The sequence below is a fragment of the Populus euphratica genome, unplaced genomic scaffold (assembly GCF_000495115.2).
Source record: "Populus euphratica unplaced genomic scaffold, PopEup_1.0 scaffold11.1, whole genome shotgun sequence".
Classification (NCBI taxonomy): Eukaryota; Viridiplantae; Streptophyta; class Magnoliopsida; order Malpighiales; family Salicaceae; genus Populus; species Populus euphratica.
This window is the reverse complement of record NW_011499878.1, coordinates 1,438,183-1,457,118: the sequence shown is the minus strand read 5'-3', so window position 1 is coordinate 1,457,118 and position 18,936 is coordinate 1,438,183. Positions and strand designations below refer to the sequence as shown.

At 35.0% G+C, this 18,936-nt stretch overlaps 3 protein-coding genes across 3 annotated transcripts; 1 reads left to right on the top strand and 2 right to left on the bottom strand.

Annotated features, from left to right (window-relative positions):
• Positions 1 to 412: 412 nt before the first annotated feature.
• On the bottom strand, positions 413 to 2,266 carry LOC105128862 (AP-2 complex subunit sigma). Its single transcript, XM_011030707.1, has 6 exons — positions 2,020 to 2,266; positions 1,832 to 1,930; positions 1,691 to 1,741; positions 1,312 to 1,485; positions 925 to 984; positions 413 to 639 (listed from the first exon to the last, which is right to left on the bottom strand). Exons 1-6 carry the CDS (start codon positions 2,020 to 2,022, stop codon positions 598 to 600), a joined length of 429 nt encoding a protein of 142 aa, XP_011029009.1. The 5' UTR covers positions 2,023 to 2,266; the 3' UTR covers positions 413 to 597.
• A 3,131-nt stretch (positions 2,267 to 5,397) lies between these two features.
• LOC105128860 (WEB family protein At1g75720-like) lies at positions 5,398 to 7,150 on the top strand. Its single transcript, XM_011030702.1, has 2 exons — positions 5,398 to 5,793; positions 6,465 to 7,150. Exons 1-2 carry the CDS (start codon positions 5,656 to 5,658, stop codon positions 6,945 to 6,947), a joined length of 621 nt encoding a protein of 206 aa, XP_011029004.1. The 5' UTR covers positions 5,398 to 5,655; the 3' UTR covers positions 6,948 to 7,150.
• Positions 7,151 to 14,589: 7,439 nt separating this feature from the next.
• Positions 14,590 to 17,472, bottom strand: LOC105128859 (uncharacterized). The gene is made up of 3 exons (XM_011030701.1): positions 16,721 to 17,472; positions 16,512 to 16,612; positions 14,590 to 15,459 (listed from the first exon to the last, which is right to left on the bottom strand). Exons 1-3 carry the CDS (start codon positions 17,194 to 17,196, stop codon positions 14,825 to 14,827), a joined length of 1,212 nt encoding a protein of 403 aa, XP_011029003.1. The 5' UTR covers positions 17,197 to 17,472; the 3' UTR covers positions 14,590 to 14,824.
• Between the last annotated feature and the right edge of the window lie 1,464 nt (positions 17,473 to 18,936).

Here is an 18,936-nt window from a genome sequence, read left to right as displayed (position 1 = left end):
TATGGGCTGAGCATAACGTCTGACTCCCTGTTATGAGCATTTATTTCCATGCAGATCCAACGATTTCATGATAGGACAAGAAAGCTGTGTATTGTGCTTTTGTATCATGCATCGCTACTACGTTTGGATTTCCCAGTTCTCACCTATCCATTACTTCCTCACTTTCATCAGCACTGTTGGGCAACAGCAAAGACCCACCACCAGATATAGCTCCTAATTTCTGGCATCTACTTAAACTACAAGCAGGGTTTTAAGAGTTCTAATTGTTTCTAGACATCCAGAATGTTATACTAACATGAAAATAGCACCCTTATTAACCTGAGCACAGAGTCATTCTATGCCATCAACTGAAAGATGATGGGAATTAACAGTACTCCATGGAAATGAAAGGCAGAATGAGACACAGAGACAATGGGAACCGAAGGATAAAATAAGCAATTTCTGGCAAAAATGTCCACTATTACAAGGTATGAGCTGGCTGTGCTGGATGGGTATAGAAATAACTGCCGAACAATAAAGAACGAGACATACAAATACAGGAAGAAAAAATGGAGGACCAAATTGACACTCAGACACTCTTTTCTGCAGAAAAGATGCTTACTCCAGCTTCTCCAGCTCTCCCATTCTCTCTATGATTGCCTGCGCATTACAATGAGTATCAGTTGCCTATTTAAAGTGGGATTAATTTACCAAAATAACAAAGAGGGAGAAAAGGAAGTTATGAAAAGTGTTGTGCCATGATAACTGAAAACTTATACATTTGTGCTTCCATTATCCTCCCAAAAACAAACACAAATATTAGTTGATGGCATGGATCGACCATACAGTAATCCGAACACGTGGGGGGTGGTAAAATGAGCAAAAACTTGTTTTCCCTATGAACCAGATTTGCCAGGAAGAAAAAGAATTCCAGAAAATACTCACCCTCTTGCTTGTTTCTTGAAGCTCCCCAGCGAGAATGAATTCATCAAGTATCAAATAAACCTTTTAAGGAGGAAACAGAAAATCAAACAAAGAAGCGCATAAGAAAAACAGCGGCAATAACAGATTGCTCTATAGGAAAACACTCACGCACATGGAATGATAAAAAACCAATAAGAGGTCCGTGAATTCCTTTCAGGAACTAATTATACGGTGTTATTGATCTGGTAACTAGACCAAAAGGCAAGAATCACACATAGTAAAAGCAAAGAAGCAGGAAACATCGAATCATCCATGCAACACCAATAGAATCGCAAGAGCGAAGACGAGCATGGTTAAAGTAACATTCTCACGACAACGAAAACGAAAAAAATCATGACAGGGACAAACCTTGTGAAAGTTAAACACCAAATCTAGCTCACACACATTGCTGAAGAAATGATCCAATATCTCCACAAATAAATGAATGCACTCCAAATAAGCCAATTCGTTATCCGTTATGTCGACACACAGCGAAAAAAACAATCCAGCATACCGCCTGTATATCACCTTGTGTGTCCTAAACTGCAACCAAAACATTCCTTAGCTAAAACAACATTTCCATTATTACTCAATGTTCAAGTTCCAATTGTTTTCATTAATAAAAAGAATTCAACACAACTAATCAAATTAATCAGATTAGGATTTGTTTAAGCACCGGCTCCTGCTTAATTATAGCATAATTAGCTTCTTCTCTTTATCAACTCGAAAGGGATGAGAAATTAATTACCTCAACAAAATTCGTGAATTTAGCATCTCTATTAACAACCAATCGGTGAACCTAAAAAACACAATCGAATTCATTACAAAAAAAAACCTAAAAAAATCAAACAATTAGAAATAAAAAAAGAGAGTATAAATCAGACAAAACCTCGTATTCGACTTTGTGCTTCTCGGAATCCTCAAGAGGAACATAGTATTTAGCGAGACGAGTCTTGCCTTGTCTGTTTTGCAGGAGTATAAATCGGATCTGCCAAATCAAACATCGTCAAAACAGACATTAACCAAAAGTAAAAAAAAAAAAATTGTTCAAAACATGATATCAGGCAGAAAGATAACCATTGTTAGAGAAAGATCGAACGATGAATTAACGAAGAAGTTTCACGAATTATTTTCAAGCAGCGTTAATCTGGAGAGGGATGGAGGTGTAGAAATGTTTGATTTTTCTCGTGAATTTCTTTCGTCTTGAGAGGGAGGGAGTCTCCAAGGTTGAATATGTCGAAGGAAAGGAGGAGAGTGAGATCTCGCGTGTAACAACCGTATACAGATAAATCGTGTAACACTTGAAGTTGAATCCTCTCTCGGTTGATGACTTGATAAAGTATTTTTATATTTTGATCTTTTGAATGCTGTGTGATTAATTTGCGGCTACTGTGATGTTCACACATAAGTTTGGTATGAGCATTTCACACTTACGTGAATGAAGCGAGCCTGTGTTCGCCGTTTCGCTATGTTTGTCAGACGAAACGCAGGCTGCAGCCAGCTTTTACATTTTTATCTGGAAAAGATAAATTGCGTGTTTGGTAATACTGTAATTTTTTTTTAAAAATATATTAAAATATTTTTTTTATTTTTATCATCGATATATTAAATTCATACAAAAAATTAAAAAACTAATTTAATATTTTTTTAAATTAATTATACTTTCAAAATACATTCGACCGCAGTTTTCAAACACGGTGACAGGCCGAGCATGATGCTGCTAATTTTCAAGATAAATTGGATGCGAGGAATCCATTTAGTACGCTACAAATTCAAGCTAGGAGGTTCTGATTGAACACTAATTGCACAGACATAAATTACTTTCATGGCAATCAAGTGCTTGGCTAGCCTAATAATTATGGTCGTACTTTGGAGTTTGCAGCAGCCAAGAGAGCAGCTCCAATAACAGACCCGTCTTTTGAAAATGTTCTTTGACTATGTTTTTTGAAATTTCTAATCCCAGAAGCTCGGTAAAAGCATCTTGTAGGTATCTTCTGTAATCCAACGCGCGTCCCATGGATACTACAGTTCCTTTTTCAAATATGGTTCCTTTGGAATCATCTTCCATCTTTTGCAGAATCCCTGCACTTGCCAAGCGTCCACCTCTCTTTACAATGGCGTCGCAAACCTCTGATTAACACTATCCTCCTAGCATTTAAGCTGGGCTCAGCCTGAACTTGAAATTTGGATTAAAGGAAATAGTGAATGAGTGGAATAACAGAGTTGAACAAGAAGATCCAAGTAATATAACTCCTTTTTTCAATATACATATCTCAGATGTTATTGACTTGTGTCTGGCTTGCATAAGTTCAAATATCCTGCAGAAATGCAGGACTTCTTAGTGCTATTGACCTCTAGTGATTACTTATTGTTCGTTAAACATACATCACTCCACTTGATTAATAGGGTCTGCGGTGTTTGTATATAGGAAAAGAATTCCTACCATCTATGATGTCTCCCACTGGAAAGCAAATTCCAGATGTACACTCAATTTTGTCAAAAGGCTAAAGTCATGAGAGTAGCAGAACGGTAAATATTACCCCAGTCCCCAGCTACAGTATGTAGAATCGAACCAATTGCTTGAAGATCATCTGAACTGTCCTGCTGCATTGCGCATATATATTGGGTCCTGCCATGCACTTGAGAACACGCTTCAGTACGAAGGAAAGACAAGTGCTAATGACGTGCAAGCATGTAACTGAACTAGACAGTAAGGTAGCGTTTTATTACTGTTGGGGAATAAAAGAGACAGAGATAGAAAAAATAACTGGTACAGAATTGTGTTTGGTAAAAATTTATATCATGAAATAATTATTTTTATATCCAGTTTGGTTAAGATTGGTTAGGATAAATATGATAAAATAAAATATAATTTTTTTTTATTTTTAATATATATTGTTGTTAAATTTATATATTTAAAAAATAATTCAATATTTTTTCTACTAATTTAGCTTATACTAAGTATTGAAATTAATAATATTACAATAATTTTAGTTATAAGACCAAGATTGACTTTAAAGATTTACTCGGGACTTGAATTAGTCCGAGCTTAAAAAAAAATAAAAAAAGATTAAAAACCCAAGTCATCTTGGGATAAAACATTAGTAAAAAATCAGTTTATTTTTTTAAAAAGAATAATTTTTTTTGGATCTGCCAAGTCAAGTCTCCCGCTTGTGACCTAAACCTAGACTTAGATATATTTTCAAATTAGAATTAAAGCTATAATAATAACCATTTTATTTATATATTGACTTGGATTAACCTGTATTGATCCTCTTGACTTGTAACGTATCTTTTATTCTAGTTGATTTTGTAATTAGGTTTTAAAACTACAATGATTTCATGATTAATAATATGAGTTTTATCCTGAGTTGATTTTTAAATTAAATTTTAAAACTATAATAGTAGTCATTTTTATTTTATATTGATTATCCTATACTCGACTCAAATTTTACTTGATTTTTAAGTTAATTTTTTAAATTATAATAATTATTATTTTTATTTTTATAATAATAACCACATTTAAAATATTTTTCGCTAAAAAATATATTAAATTTATAAAAATAAATTACTAAAAGATATTAATATAATATTAAAAAAATATATGAAAAGAAAAACAGATTCATAGTGAAAGGAATACCACGGGTGTTCATGCATAAATAAAAAGTCATACGTGGATCCGGCACGAATGGATAGAAAACCTTCGTGTCAGTTTGCCAGTGTCCTTGAGAAATAAAGCTGTACAACTTAGTGCCAGCCTGCCAAGTTGAAAAGCTAAGATAAACGGATCATCTACACCCCCACAATGATGGACTATCGGTGTTTTTTTTTTACCCGCCTGGTACTGGGAGAATGTTTGCCGAACTCCATTAAAATCGACGAGGAATCATATATGATGTATTCAATTTACACGTGGACAAGGATGATACCTTTCATATCTCCACTTGGCTTCGATGGCTAGATATGCCAAAAAGACATGGTACATGCATTAAATGTAAAGGTATCTCTAATGCATCCCACGTTTTCAAAACTAATAATTCAGAGATCATCTTTTATCTTTCGCAAGAAGTTTAATTATTATTTTTTTACGAAAATAAATATAATTTTTAACTGATGGAGAAGCCACGTCACCCTTGAAAAGAGCCACGACCTCAATGGAGCTCTCACAACCCAATCCATAATCGAATGGACGACCCCTCCCCCACCGTAGGATTTTCATTGATGATCATATTGGGCTGAAAACTTCCTGTAGTTGTGGCTTAGAGCATGGGTCGTGGTCCTCGTGGATCATACACATGCACTGCCTCGCTTGATTCGTTGGCTCTTGGTGAAGAGTCCCTCTCTCTTGCTAAATTAACATGGGCTGGTCAGGCACTAGTGAACAAAGTCCATCCAACCACCGCCTTCGCATTCAAATATAGTATCAAGTGACTAACGGAAAACACAGAATTCTAGTGAAGTGGACGCGAAGTAACGAAGCTCCCCAGCAAGACGTATACTTGTCATACAATATTGTTGTCTCCCCTAACCAAAAATCACTTCTAGCTACTAGTAACCAACCTGTCCCATCTCTCTCCGGCCCCATCTCTATCTCTTGTTCTAAGTTAAAACCGCATCCTTGTTGCCAAATCTCTCCTTCAATCCAGAATTATCTTCTTCTCTCTCTCTCAATCTCTTACTTTCTGATCCCTTACAGAGCACATATTTACTGAAATGGCGGCTGAAGAAGTGATAGTACTCAAAAGGGCTGAGATTGATACTAGAGCACCATTCAGGTCTGTCAAAGAGGCTGTTACGTTGTTTGGCGAGAGAGTTTTAGCTGGGGAGCTATACGCCAACAAGCTCAAAGAGGTTAATTATCACTCACTAATTACTTCTTTTTTTTTAATTAATTTACCTTGTCTTCTTCAAAAAAACTATCCCGTGTTGTTGGGGCAGTTGTGGTACTCAGAAATATCAACCGGAACAGTGTTTCAACACTTCGTTTCGTGACTATGCTCAAATCCTATATGGAATTAATTGTTACTTGCTATGCATTCTCCTGTTTTCCTTTCAATTTTTCCCTTTGATTGTTAACTAATGGATCCTGGCCAAAGCAAATGGAGAGTGTTAGAATGATTTCATTAGATCCATGCTGTGACTATTAACATTTCATTAGTTTATCAGTAGTGCTCGTTTGATATTGTTCATTTGCTTGCTTGTGATAGAATTTAAGTTTTCATAGAGCTGCGAGAACTTTGTTCCTTTTGTCCTGTGATAGAATAAAGTTTAAAAAGAAAACTAAATGTTTATGCCAATTGATAAACAATAGCGATATCAATCTATTACTTAATGGAATTGAGGGCTTTAAGAATATTGTATCTATTGCTTTTGGCGAGGAGAAGCCATCTCGTCCATGCCAGCATGCGACCCTGTCATAGAATTAGGGGTTGGAAAGGGCGGTAAGCAAAGCATCTTACGTTGTGTGTGTGTGTGTGTGTGTGTGTAACTTTATATATGATTTTGTCCTTTCACATGATTAGATGCACGTTGGAGGAACTGAATACGGGCAGGGCCCTTCCAGGCTTGGAACAGTGACAGCAGAGCTAGAGGAGACAAAACAAAGACTTGAAAAAGCTAGAGAACAAAGGACGCTAATGGCAAGCTGCCTTTGTTCTCTTCAAGAAGAACTTGAAAGAACAAAGAGAGAGCTTCAACAATTGAAGGAACGTGAAGTCGAAAGGCATATGATAGAATCCGAAATTGAAGATGTCAAGATTGTTGAAGATACCACAAAATTTGAAGCCAGAATGCAAACATTGCACGAAGAAGCTGAGACCGAGTTTCAAAAGAAGAGATATGTGACGTTTGCTAACCCCCCTTCCCTGACACGAGTTATAATTCCGCAAGTAGTTGAAGCACTTGAGAGAAACCATTCTCTAAGGAAAAAGAAGAAGAAACCATTGATCCCACTGATAGGAGGGATTTTCTCCAAGAAAAAGGGCAAAGGAAGCGCTTCCCCATGAGTCGCACCACGATCTAGCACAGTTAGAATTAATATATTCTCTCAACTCAAGAATAATAATCCTTTCAGCTAGTCCCCTAGCTGAAGTTGCCTTTGAATTGTCAGAGTGAAGAGGCTGCGAGACTATACATGTAATAAAAATACGTTTAAATGACATAATTTTTGTACTTCTTGAAGTATTAACTCAAATGGAACTTTATTTTACATGGCAAAATGGGAAGGTAGAAACAAATTTATAGTGTTGTATTAGTAGTAGGGAAAAGAAATTCAGAAGTGGGTGCTTGCTGGCTAGTTGAATTAGTAAATCATGGTATGGCATCAAATAATGTGAAATCACCCTAACATTGATGACAAAGTTAATAATGTTTAGCACTAATTAGTGCGGTAAATTAAAAAATAATGAGCACTAATTTGTCAATAATATTAGGCACCAATTTGGTGCCACCTACCTGATCCTTGTCTTTTGCATAAATGTTTGTCTATAAATAAATAATGCATCCAAGCATTATAGATATCACAAGAGAGAAACTTGAGAGCAAGTAGAGAGAAGGAAGAGAGGGTGAGGAGAGAGTAATCCCACAAAATTGTGAGGTATTTGTGAGATAGTAAATGAGGTGTTTTCTCCTAATAATAGAGAGATTTTTGTTGTTCTCCTATTATTAGAGAGAAGTTATATTCCCACATTACTTAGTAAAATCTTTCTATACTTGCCTGTGGACGTAGCCCAATTGGGTGAACCACGTAAATTCTTGTGGTTTCATTTCTCATTTTATTTTGTTCCTTACCTTTTATCTTGTCGAGTTTGCATGCCAATATCCTAATAATAACGAAAAACAAAATCTCCTTCACACTAGCTCTTGGAGAGATCGTGGAATGAATGTGGAAGATCAAGAGCTACCTTCAATTTATTTTTTAAGAAACAATGACCCAATTGACCTAATTAATTAAAACTAAAAATTTGAAAAGAATGTAATATGACTAGAATAAAAAGAGGTAAAAAGAAAATTACAAATATTATTACAAGATCTAACTTGAGAGATTATACCAGAACTTTATTAGTCTAAGATTTATACCAATCTAAATTAAAAAAAAAAATATTCAAATGGATTACAATATAGATTTTTGAACTTTTCTTAAAAAAAATGTTTTTATCTATTTGTTTTATTTAAAAAAAAAATCAACTTGGTTACCTGATATTTAACTTATGTGGGGCTTGATAACTTTGCTTGTAGACAAAGTCATAGGCAATATCTGGCCCGTTTGCTGACAGTTGTTGAGATGACGCATTTGAAGGTCTCCTAGAGACATTGGATTACACATTACTGAGGCTGGATCCTCAATAGAGGCCTTGCATAGTACAAAGATTTCTTGGGCTTTGCTAGATATCAGGTATTGCAGATTGGGTCACTATCCCCTGCATCAACGATAGTCCATATGGGTAAAGAGATACGAAGGAAACAAAAAAAAAAAATGAAAAAGGAAGAAATTCTTCCTACAAGCTCAAAATTATTGATTTACAACACAGCACTACATCAAAACCTTGCCCACAAGGGACAAGGAAGAGGTGTGCTTAAAAAACCAGCAAGAACAAGAGGGACCAACTCGTTTACTTGTATCCATCATGTGTATTATATATCAAAGATGACTATTATCAAACAAAAAATAAAATAAAATCATTAACAAATATTTAATATCCTGAAAATTATTATCAAACCCCTCCTGAGATGACTTGTTGAAGAACACAATGCAATCAGCAATAGCCTCGCTATAATGTGAGTGAGACGAGTAATAAGAGCTGCATGAAGTCCTTGGTGGATCAAATCTCTCACAGCTTCTTTGCTTCGAAGCCATGTTTGACGTCGTTGAACCCGAAAATACGAGTCGCGTGAGAATTTTGCGGAAGCGATTGAAGAGCTTCATTGCAGATCAAAAACTTAACTTACAAGCTGGAGGAACTTGGTTATCAAGGGCTTCGCAATAAGTGCAACATCCTCTTATATACTTGAATAAAAAAGCTATCGCGTTGAGGCTTGTGCCTGGTATTAATTCTCTTTCTTTTGGCTTGCCAGATACCCTCCAGGAAGTGCAATCAAATCATGGAGGTCGTTTGGCTGTAAGGATATAAGAGGAGGTAAGGGTTTCGAAGGCTGGGTTTATTCTATCTTGGAAGACTCGAAGAACATGTGCCCAAATCATTTGTATGGGCTTCACTTGTCTTGACAAAGTTGTTATTGCTTATTAGGGTTTGCTCTCTTGATTATATATCTTCATCTAATTAAAGCTGTTTAAGAAAACTTCGAAGGCACTTGCCTGACTCTTAGTGATGATCACAAACCAGGTGGACCCGGCCATGAGTATAATTAGATGTTTGAGTTTTGATTCAAGGAAGAAAATCCCATAAAATGAAGTATATTAATCCTACAAAATATATATACATATATTTTATGAAATAACTTACCATAATTTTCAATCAATCAAATCCACTTATAAATAAAATAGAGTTCCTAGGAAAATTTATTTTATACGAACAAATTAGTCATATACAAAAACTCCATAATGAGATTTTTTGAGGTACATTTTTTATTTATATACTACTTTTTTTTAACAAAATGATATCACCATATTCTCATACCCATTTAAAAAACAAAGGTTTATATTTTATTGTATTTTAGGTTTTGGGATTTAAAAAAAAAAAATGAAAAGGATTACTAGGTGCACCACACGGGCACCCCATTAAAAGCATGAAATTCATGCTTTTAACGAGGTGTGATTTTATGCTTTTAACTAGGTGGCGTTATATACAAACATACTCTAAGACAAATTTAGAAAAAATAAAAAAGAAAAAAAGTAAGCTACATGCATTAAGAACCCAGGCGTTTAAAATAAAAGAACAAGAGCATTCAAAGATATATATGGATGATGTAACAGTCAAGCGTTCTTTCACAAAGATATCTCATGAACATGATTGTTATTAATGGTATAATATTTTTTAATTAAAAATGTTATTTTTTAGATTTTTATTTTATTTTTAAATTAATTTATTAAAATCATTAAAAAAACAATTAAAAATATTAATTTAATAATTTTTCAAATAAAAATAGTTTGAAAAAAAGGCTAAACTATATTACCAAAAGTATTCCAATGCTTGACATTTATGAACAAGAGGGCTAATATTATTTTTTCCCGAGGATTGATGCTAATCTTGTCATGTATCTACAAATTTACTGTTAAAAAATGTTCATTCATTGAGTTAATATATAAATAGAAATATGTAATTAATTTATATAAAAAAAAACTAGCAAGTAGATATGTGATAAATGGAAAATGATCTTGGAAAATAAAATTCAATGAGATTGATTGTTTTCTTTTTTATGGTGTTGAAATTTGATAACAGACAATCATATAGAATTGCATTTGATGATTAATGATCGAATTAATGGTGATTAATGTCATAATGTGGAGCCAAAGCTGACCTTGACTTGAGAAATGCCAAAATTTAACTGTTCATCTAATGAAGGCCCTAGTGATTAAGAAGCTAGCTATCGATCATTCACTGCTGATTGGGAATGAGCAAAAGCTGAACCTGTGATTGACCGATTTTTCACCAAGCAATTTAATTCATATTTGAAGTCCATTAGTCCTGTGGTCCATGCAACATAAAATCCAAAGCTTGGCTTGACTGTTCATGCATATCTATCAAGAGGCCGCTGACAAAAGTGGCCAGAAGAAATGAAAGGCATAAGGAAACCAGAGGCTCGATTTTGACAAAAAAGAAGAAGATTAAAATTGGAAAAAGCAGAACATGCATGATGAGATTATGAGGCGGGAGGGCTTTCGCTAATGGTTTTTCAAGACAACTACAATTGCGTCTTGTACTTTTGCTTTGACTGTGGAAGCGGGTGTTAGCGACATTTCACATTAATGTATAACCAAACAGTCATGTTATTTTGTTTTTTCTATCAGAGAAAATCGTGTATTTTATGAATCTAGAAAAAATAAGTAATATTTTATTTATTTTAAATTTTTATAAAAAATATATATTTTGACTTAAATTTAAATTTTTTTTTATATAAATCTCAACTTTTTTATCATCATACTACATTTTTTAGAGATTCATAATATATTTAACAGGAAAATAATATCTTTTTTTATTATAAAAATAAATAAAATTAATGTTATTAAACTCTTTAATCTTAACAAATTAATTTTAAATTTATCTCGTATTAAATTTTTTTAAAATAAATATAAATTAACTCGATTAAATTTAAATTATTTAATTAAAACTTTATTTTATTTAAAATAATTATAACTATATTATTTTAATTAAAAATAAAAAACTTAAAGTGATATCATCTTTTGTATTTATCCTAATTAACCCGACCACCTCTTGGTATATGTTTTGTACCGAGCTATGTTTAATAATTTGCTAAAAAGTTCGAGCTACATGAAATAGTCAAAATCACCAAGAGACAGTAGCAAGTCAACGGGCCAATTTGGGTCGGTCAATGACTGAACTCTACGAAGCGCCGACAAGCAACACATTGTGTTGGAAAGATGGGCCTCTTATAAGGCATTATGCTTTTCGGCTTTCAAATTTCAAAACGAGGCGAAAGCCCATAATATAAATACAGAAAACCTCGGATACACCGGTTGGGAGAGGAAATACTTGAGTTAATGGTGATTGTTTTTTTAAAATATATTTTATTTAAAAATATATTAAAATATATTTTATTAATTTTTAAAAATTATTTTTAATATTCAAATATTAAAATAATTTGAAAACATAAAAAATATAATTTGAAGTTAATAAAAAATAAAATAAAAAATTAATTTTTTTAAAAAAATATTTTTAAAATGGAAAAATAAACAGAACTCAAATATACTAAAAAGGATATTTTCAGGAATGTAGCAAAAAAAAATTTCTCTGTTTTTTATTTTTTATTTGAAAGTATATTAAAATTATTCTTATATTTTATATTAACATATAAAAATAATAATAAAATATGAATTTAAAACTAGAAAGAAAGAAAAAACAAACAAACAAACAGTAACACGTTAAAAGTCGAAAGCATGCCATAAAAGATGGATTCTGGTATGCATGTCTTTAACGAGGCTGTAGGAGAGCAGGAAGACACGTATCGAGCACTTTCCCAGCTTATCACGGCAAGTATATGCATGGTGTCCCTTCCCCTTTCCTTTAGAGTCCTTTGTGAAAACACTACAGCACTTTTGTGAAGGGAAAATCTACTAGAAACTTGGTGTCCATTTTATAGTTATCTCATGCAATTCGAAAACTGATCTAAAAAAGAATTTGAATCATTATATCATTTAATCATTACAAGTCGAATCATCGCAAGCACAAATGTCGATTAAGGTTAATATTTTTTATAAAAAAAAAACACATTGTTTTATTTTTTTTTTTAAATACTTGATATTTATTTTATAATATTTAAATTGAATGTGATCACTTCTATTTGATTCAATTAAATTTTATTAAAATATTTTTTTTTAATTTATATAAAACTCAACTTAAATTAATAGATTTTTTTATTCAACCTGACAAATTAGATTAGGTATAAGATCTTTTCTATTTCAAAATAGAATAAATTTGAATTTTTCTAATGGATGAGATGTTACTATACATGTTTTCTAATCAGAGCTCTCCCGGTAATTAAGAATTTCTTTCATGTTTAGTTTTGTCTGCATGTATTTGGACATTTTCTACCCTATTTTACCCTTGTTATTGACCACGAGATAGCCACCATCCAATTCAACTTGTGGCATTTGCGTCACCCGTTGTGCCGTGCACTCCGCCTCTCTGTTCAACCAAACTAACAAAAATCTACACGGTAATCTATCGTATCTAATTGTTTTTTTCAAGGATAATAATGTTTTTACACCAGTTTGATCTACACGGTAATCTATCGTATCTAATTGCTTTTTTCAAGGATAATAATGTTTTTACACTTCATTTTTTATTTAATCAATTACTGAGTAGACGAACCACATCTAATGTGTTGCTCTTGAGATAATTTAAAAGAGCCCGTGGATTACCGGGTTCATTAAAACAGTGTTTTTTTAATTTATTTCAAGAAATTATCTAAGATAAATAAACCGGTTAGAATCGAACTTGATCAGATTGAACTGAGTGTGATTATATTAATGTCTTTTATAACTTAATTCACTATTAATCACGCGGTTTTCAATTTAATAGTTACAAAGACAACTTTCTTTTTGACAACCTCCACTTTTATTGTATTTTCCAACAACCTCCACCATTTGATCAAACACCTTATAATAAAACGGAAAACAGACAGACTCGTTCAACTGGGCACAGCTAATTAATTTAGAACTCGGCATGAGTGCATCATCAATGGCGAGATGCATGCTCTCACATCCAATTTAATTTTAAGTTTTTAAACCATGCAAATGTCAAACCAGAAAAACACTTCATATTAATCTACCAACAATCAAATATTAATAAACACAATGAAGACCTACAACCAGGGCAGGGAGAGGATTTTCTTGGTTTACTAACCAAAGGTTCTCTCCAGTAACGTGCAAGGCCAAGCCTTGATCTAAGATCAACAGCCAATCATCAACCTGTCAACTCGTGCTCCTTACAACCCTCGGATCCCAGTCATGAGCTAATACAAGCAAAATTAGGTGGTCTGTCAAGTGCAGGAGGTTTCACATAAGTCAAGGATCCCAGTTATGAGCTAATACAAGCAAATTAAATTAGTTGGTCTGTCGAGTGCAGGAAATTTCACAGAAGTCAAGGATCCCAGTTCTGAGCTAATATCAGTTCTGAGCTAATATAAGTAAAATTAATTGGTCTGTCGAGTGCAGGAAGTTTCACATTAGTCAAGGATATAGATGTAGACACAACACACAACACACACGGACCCCCGTCACTCAGGTTATTATACAATAGATTTATGTGCTCCATTTTCAGTGATCTCACTGAGGATTACATTGAATATAATTTTAGGAAACTCCCATTTGATTTAAATACCCTATGCCATGACCTTATTCCCATATTCTGATCACTTCCTGCAAAATCCAAACACCTCAAACAATGAGAGAAATGGATGTGCATGTGCTCAAGCATGCGAGAGCAATTATAGTAGAGTCACTGTATGTGTGTTACTGTCTTTCGCTATTGTTGATTGGTCAAGGTCAAAGAACACACTCCTCCCCCACCACTTTTCATCTCATCAAAATTATTTCAAGATAATTTCACGTGGTCCATCATAATTTTGGTCCACTCCCTTCGAAAACCCAAGTTGGAATATGTCAATTAAACGAGATATCAAGGAAGAAAAGATTACACCAATCCATCCATTCCGAATTAATTCACACCCAATTAATTACCCTTTTAAGACTTTAATTTTGTTTCCCATGACAAGTCACTGTACCAACCCTGAAAATGTCTGGCTCTGCATGTAAAAATTCTCAGGAGAGGAGACCCACCTGCAAATAAAGAGGCCTAGCATAGCCATTTAGACAGTGAAAGGTGTCCATTCGAGGGCGACATTTCAATGACTCCTTTCCACCTCCCACTTATAACAAGTTGCTGTTGCTTCTCTCGATTGAATGGTGTCTTCGTGAGAAAATAGCAAACAATGATTTCAGCGTCCTTGTTAAATATATTTTCATTATCATCACTATTTTTTTCCCCTACTCCGATACACTGATTAAATACTAAATCTCTCCAATCCGATCATGTCTTGAGAGCAAGATTTATTATGTACACAAACACCTGCGGTGGTTAGCACAGTTACGCTAATCACTGATCAAGGTATAATAGGTTTTGAACATACTAATACAAAGTAATCTCTATGGTAAAAACCGAAAACTAATAATATGAAAAATAATCTAAGACTCAAGAGCCTTGTAAATGACAACAAAACAAGGCAATATAGCCCTTGGATTAAAGACTGATAATTCCTCGAGAGTCGAGTAGATCCCAGCACAACCGGCTACGGAATCATATGAGCCAGCAGACGCACCATCCTCCTCGGGCGGCTGCGCATCCTCCGCCACGCGCTTCACTCTACCAGCAATCACACGACACACCAACATTGCCCTACGTCCATCCGTACAGCCCCATAACGAGTCATGGGCCCTACCGCTACTGGCCGTGGTGCTTACACCTTTGCCTTCTATGCCTTGAAACCCGTGCCTTATTATGGTGCAGACGCCACAGACGGGGATCGAGCGGCACAAGCTGGAGGAGCCGAGTGAGCCGAGAGAACAAGTTAAGGTTGTACAGTGAAATCTTAACAGCTCGGTGCCGTCCGCTGCGCACCTGGGGTTTTTTTTAGTGCTGTTTAGTGCACGTGTCTTCACTGCGTCCCTGCAGTCCTCGAACCGTTGGATTGTTCGTTGTGTGTTGTGGACTTTTAATATCCGTTCGATCTTGCAGATAGGGTTGTCTTTCTTGAGCCAGCTTGATTTGAAGATGATCTCCACGATATTTCGGCCTGAATCTTCTGGTCCCAGCTCCGATACTGCATGTGTGGCAAAAAAAGTTGATTAACTCTTAAAAATTCGATGATTTATGAGATGCGGGCAGGGCCAGGGCCCGTGCAGATTTAACATGACGGGGCGTAAGAGGGAGTTCTTATGACAAAATACCACATAAGGCAATCAGGCCATCAAATTATGGTTGTCGAAGGACAGCTGTCGATCCCGCGCTAAAAATAGCAATGGTAATAAGACCAGATCTGTTCGGTTCAATTTGTTTTTAATACAAAAAGAGTGCGATCCCAAGTGGATATATTTTTATGGTGAATGATGACTTTTTTTATTTAATAATTAATAAAATAACACTAATTATTTTATATATATTATAAAACTTCCCGCGAGTTAGATTAACTAGTGGTCAGTAGGTGAACCCTCATTGCTCATGACTAAGGTAAAGAGATCATCTTGTATGGCTGGCAGAAAAGATGTCCCCGGAGAGAAGGCTGAAGTTGTTCTTAAGTCACATTTATGGAAGATAAAGTGATTTACTGGTTTTGTCTGTGCGAATTTGGTGAGAAATAAAGCATGGAGACAGCAATCATAAAAAGAATGGCCTTGAGCTTAAATGTCAAACTCTAGGCTTAACTCATTAACTGAATTGAAAAAAAGCTAAGAATAGAGGGTGTGCTGTTCCATCAGAGTGACGTATTCTTCCTTGGAAAAACTATAATGTTATAAATCAAGAATTATTTATCCTAAAGATAAAGTGAATGTCATATAAATACAAAAGCAATCGAATAATTGACATTATTGGAAACAAATAACATTACTCTTGGATAATGGCTGGTAAAAGAAAATCTGGACTAAAAAGAAAATGAATGGGAGAAATTTAATTAAAATTGAGCTCATAACAAACAAAAAAAATATTCGACTTTAATCTATTAATCTAAGAAAAAACAGAACAATCTCATTGGTTGAATGTGTTGGAACTTTTTTTTTTAATGGGCAAGCTATAAGAAATTAGAACATTGGAAAAATAATAAATCAATCAAGGATAATGAAATTTCCTTTTAATTCAGCAAAAAATCAAAATTACCGGCATGGCGAACTTTTTGATGAAGCTCCAAGCTTTCAATCTTTGGAAAGACCTCTCCACACTGAGTGCAAGCGCTTATTGTAGTTCTTGCAGATGGATATCTGAGTTTTTAGCCCAAATTAATAAATAATAGTAGTCTATGTTCTTTGTTTTTGTTATCGAAGAGAAAATGAGAAATTAAGAGGAAAATGAAAGCTAGCGCAGTGTACCTGCTAGGGTCAACGATCATGTGACATTCATAACAGCCTGAAAGCTTCCTAAATTGCATGCCTCTAGACGACGACGAGCACGTTACACCACTGTTGGATCTCCCTGAACTCATCAGTGACCGAGTTGATGATGACCCAGTACTCACACCTTTCCGGCTTAGTAGCCCAGTTTCTTGACCCAGTGTGCTACTTTCAGGTGAGTTATCAGCTCTATGAACAACCCTTGTGTTGCCATGAACAACGTCTTTGAAACTACATATTGAGCTGCAAGAAGATCCTAGTTTTGAGTATCCATTGGGGTTCTTTGATGGGTCGTGTACTCTCGACCCCTCGATCTGTTTGCAGGTCAGTAGGTTCTTGATTTGGTCCCATGAAGATGGTTGCTTTTCCTTTTCCTTTTGCAGCTTTCGCTTGTGCCTGGATGGTTGTTTTTGACGAGTCTCTTTGTGTTCTTGTAAGAAAGTGAGTGCAGCCATCACAAGCAAAGAAGAAAATAAAAGACAAGAGTAGCGGATAGAGTTCTCTGCTAATTAGTTCATGGGAGGGAGGGAGGGAGGGAGGGAGGGCTTGAGACAATGAGAGAGTTTTGTGCAATGGAGGGGGATCCGAGACAGGCAATAAGGAGGCAAATAGAGTGTGTTATGGTGGGTCTGGCTTTGTTTATTTACTTCACTTTTTTGTGTCAAGTACTGTTTTTTTCACACAAGTGAGGGTGCCTTTTGGAGAACCAAACCTGTCTTGATGGTTGACCATTTTGTGAGACCGAGTCAAGTATACATAGAAGGTTCGCCATGTCGTTTAGGGCCATTTGATGGGTGCTATGAGCCTGTAACCCACTGCTTAGAATTGGGAGGATAAGGTGGATACAACACATGTTATGTTGTTGGACGGCTTGCTATTTGGCTATTCTTGCAGAGAAAACATGTTTGTCTGCAACGAGTGATCGATCGATCCCATCGTTGGAGCCATTGTTCCCTTGTATCGTTGCATTTCCTTTCGTCTTCTTCCTTGGAATGTGCAAAGATTACGTTGGCAAAAGAGAATAGAAAGCTGGCCTCGGTGCTAAAATGTTGGCAACCATCCACTTGGACCGAGACCATTCAAGAAAAGGTTTAATCTAACAGCGAAAGTTGAGCAAACGTCAGAGACCTCGGTTGGATTCTTGCTTTAGAGATTAAAAGTGGAATAAAAAAACAGAAAAATCAAGTAAAATTAGAAAAAATCAAGTTAAACTAGTTTAAATTATTTTTTATTTTCAAAAATTAAACTGAATCAAAATCACTCAAACCGGTTATGATTTTTAAAATAAATATATTCAATTTGATTACTTTTTTTTTATATATAAAAATCAAACTGTACCAAAAATAATCACCAAAGCAGTTAGCAATTACCATATTCAATTGACAAAAATTCAATACCAGCTTATAAAGTTACTTGTCTACTGTTACTTCTAAGGAGACGGTGCCTTAAATTTTCAGAATATTCGTTCTGGTCCTTTTTAATGTTATCAGTTCAGGTTTATCCTCGTCTTTTTAGATGTTTTCTACGCTGAAATCTCCCCCCCCACCATTTCTGAATCTTTACTCCGCCCCTGGCAACCATTATTGGTTTTGTTGTTGTAGATGCCTTGGCTTTCTTTGAATCGTCTCCTTTATACCTTTCCTTACTTATTAATGATCATGTACTTGCCAACCTTTCTACTAAATCTTCCCAAGTTTTTTAGCGGCCGAGCTTTTAACCCCATGATTTGTAGTCGCCTGTTGTTGGTTTCCACATCTTTCACCTGAATTCCAACCACCAGTCCAATCGATCCCTATTCTCCTATATATCGGCATTTGCCGTTTTGCACCCTTCAGTCTCAGTGCAGGTCTGCAGTTCCCTGGCTTAAGAAACTCCGATTGTCAGGCTTACATCGGTCTCTTTGAATTACGTGGGCCTCTTCTACCTTTAAATCACTAATGAAACGGACTGCAATCTAGTTCGTTTTTATCGGTTAGTTTCATGGATATAACAGGAATGAAACGGACTGCAATCTAGTTCGTTTTGATCGGTTAGTTTCATGGATATAACAGGGTGAAAAGGTTCTTAAGTGCACGGGGCAACTTCCATAAAATACGCCTACAGGATGAAAAGGTTCTAAAATTGAACTGGTAAATCAACTTGTTGATTTGTTGGACAAAATAAATGATTTTCATACAAGCCAATGAAACACTTCC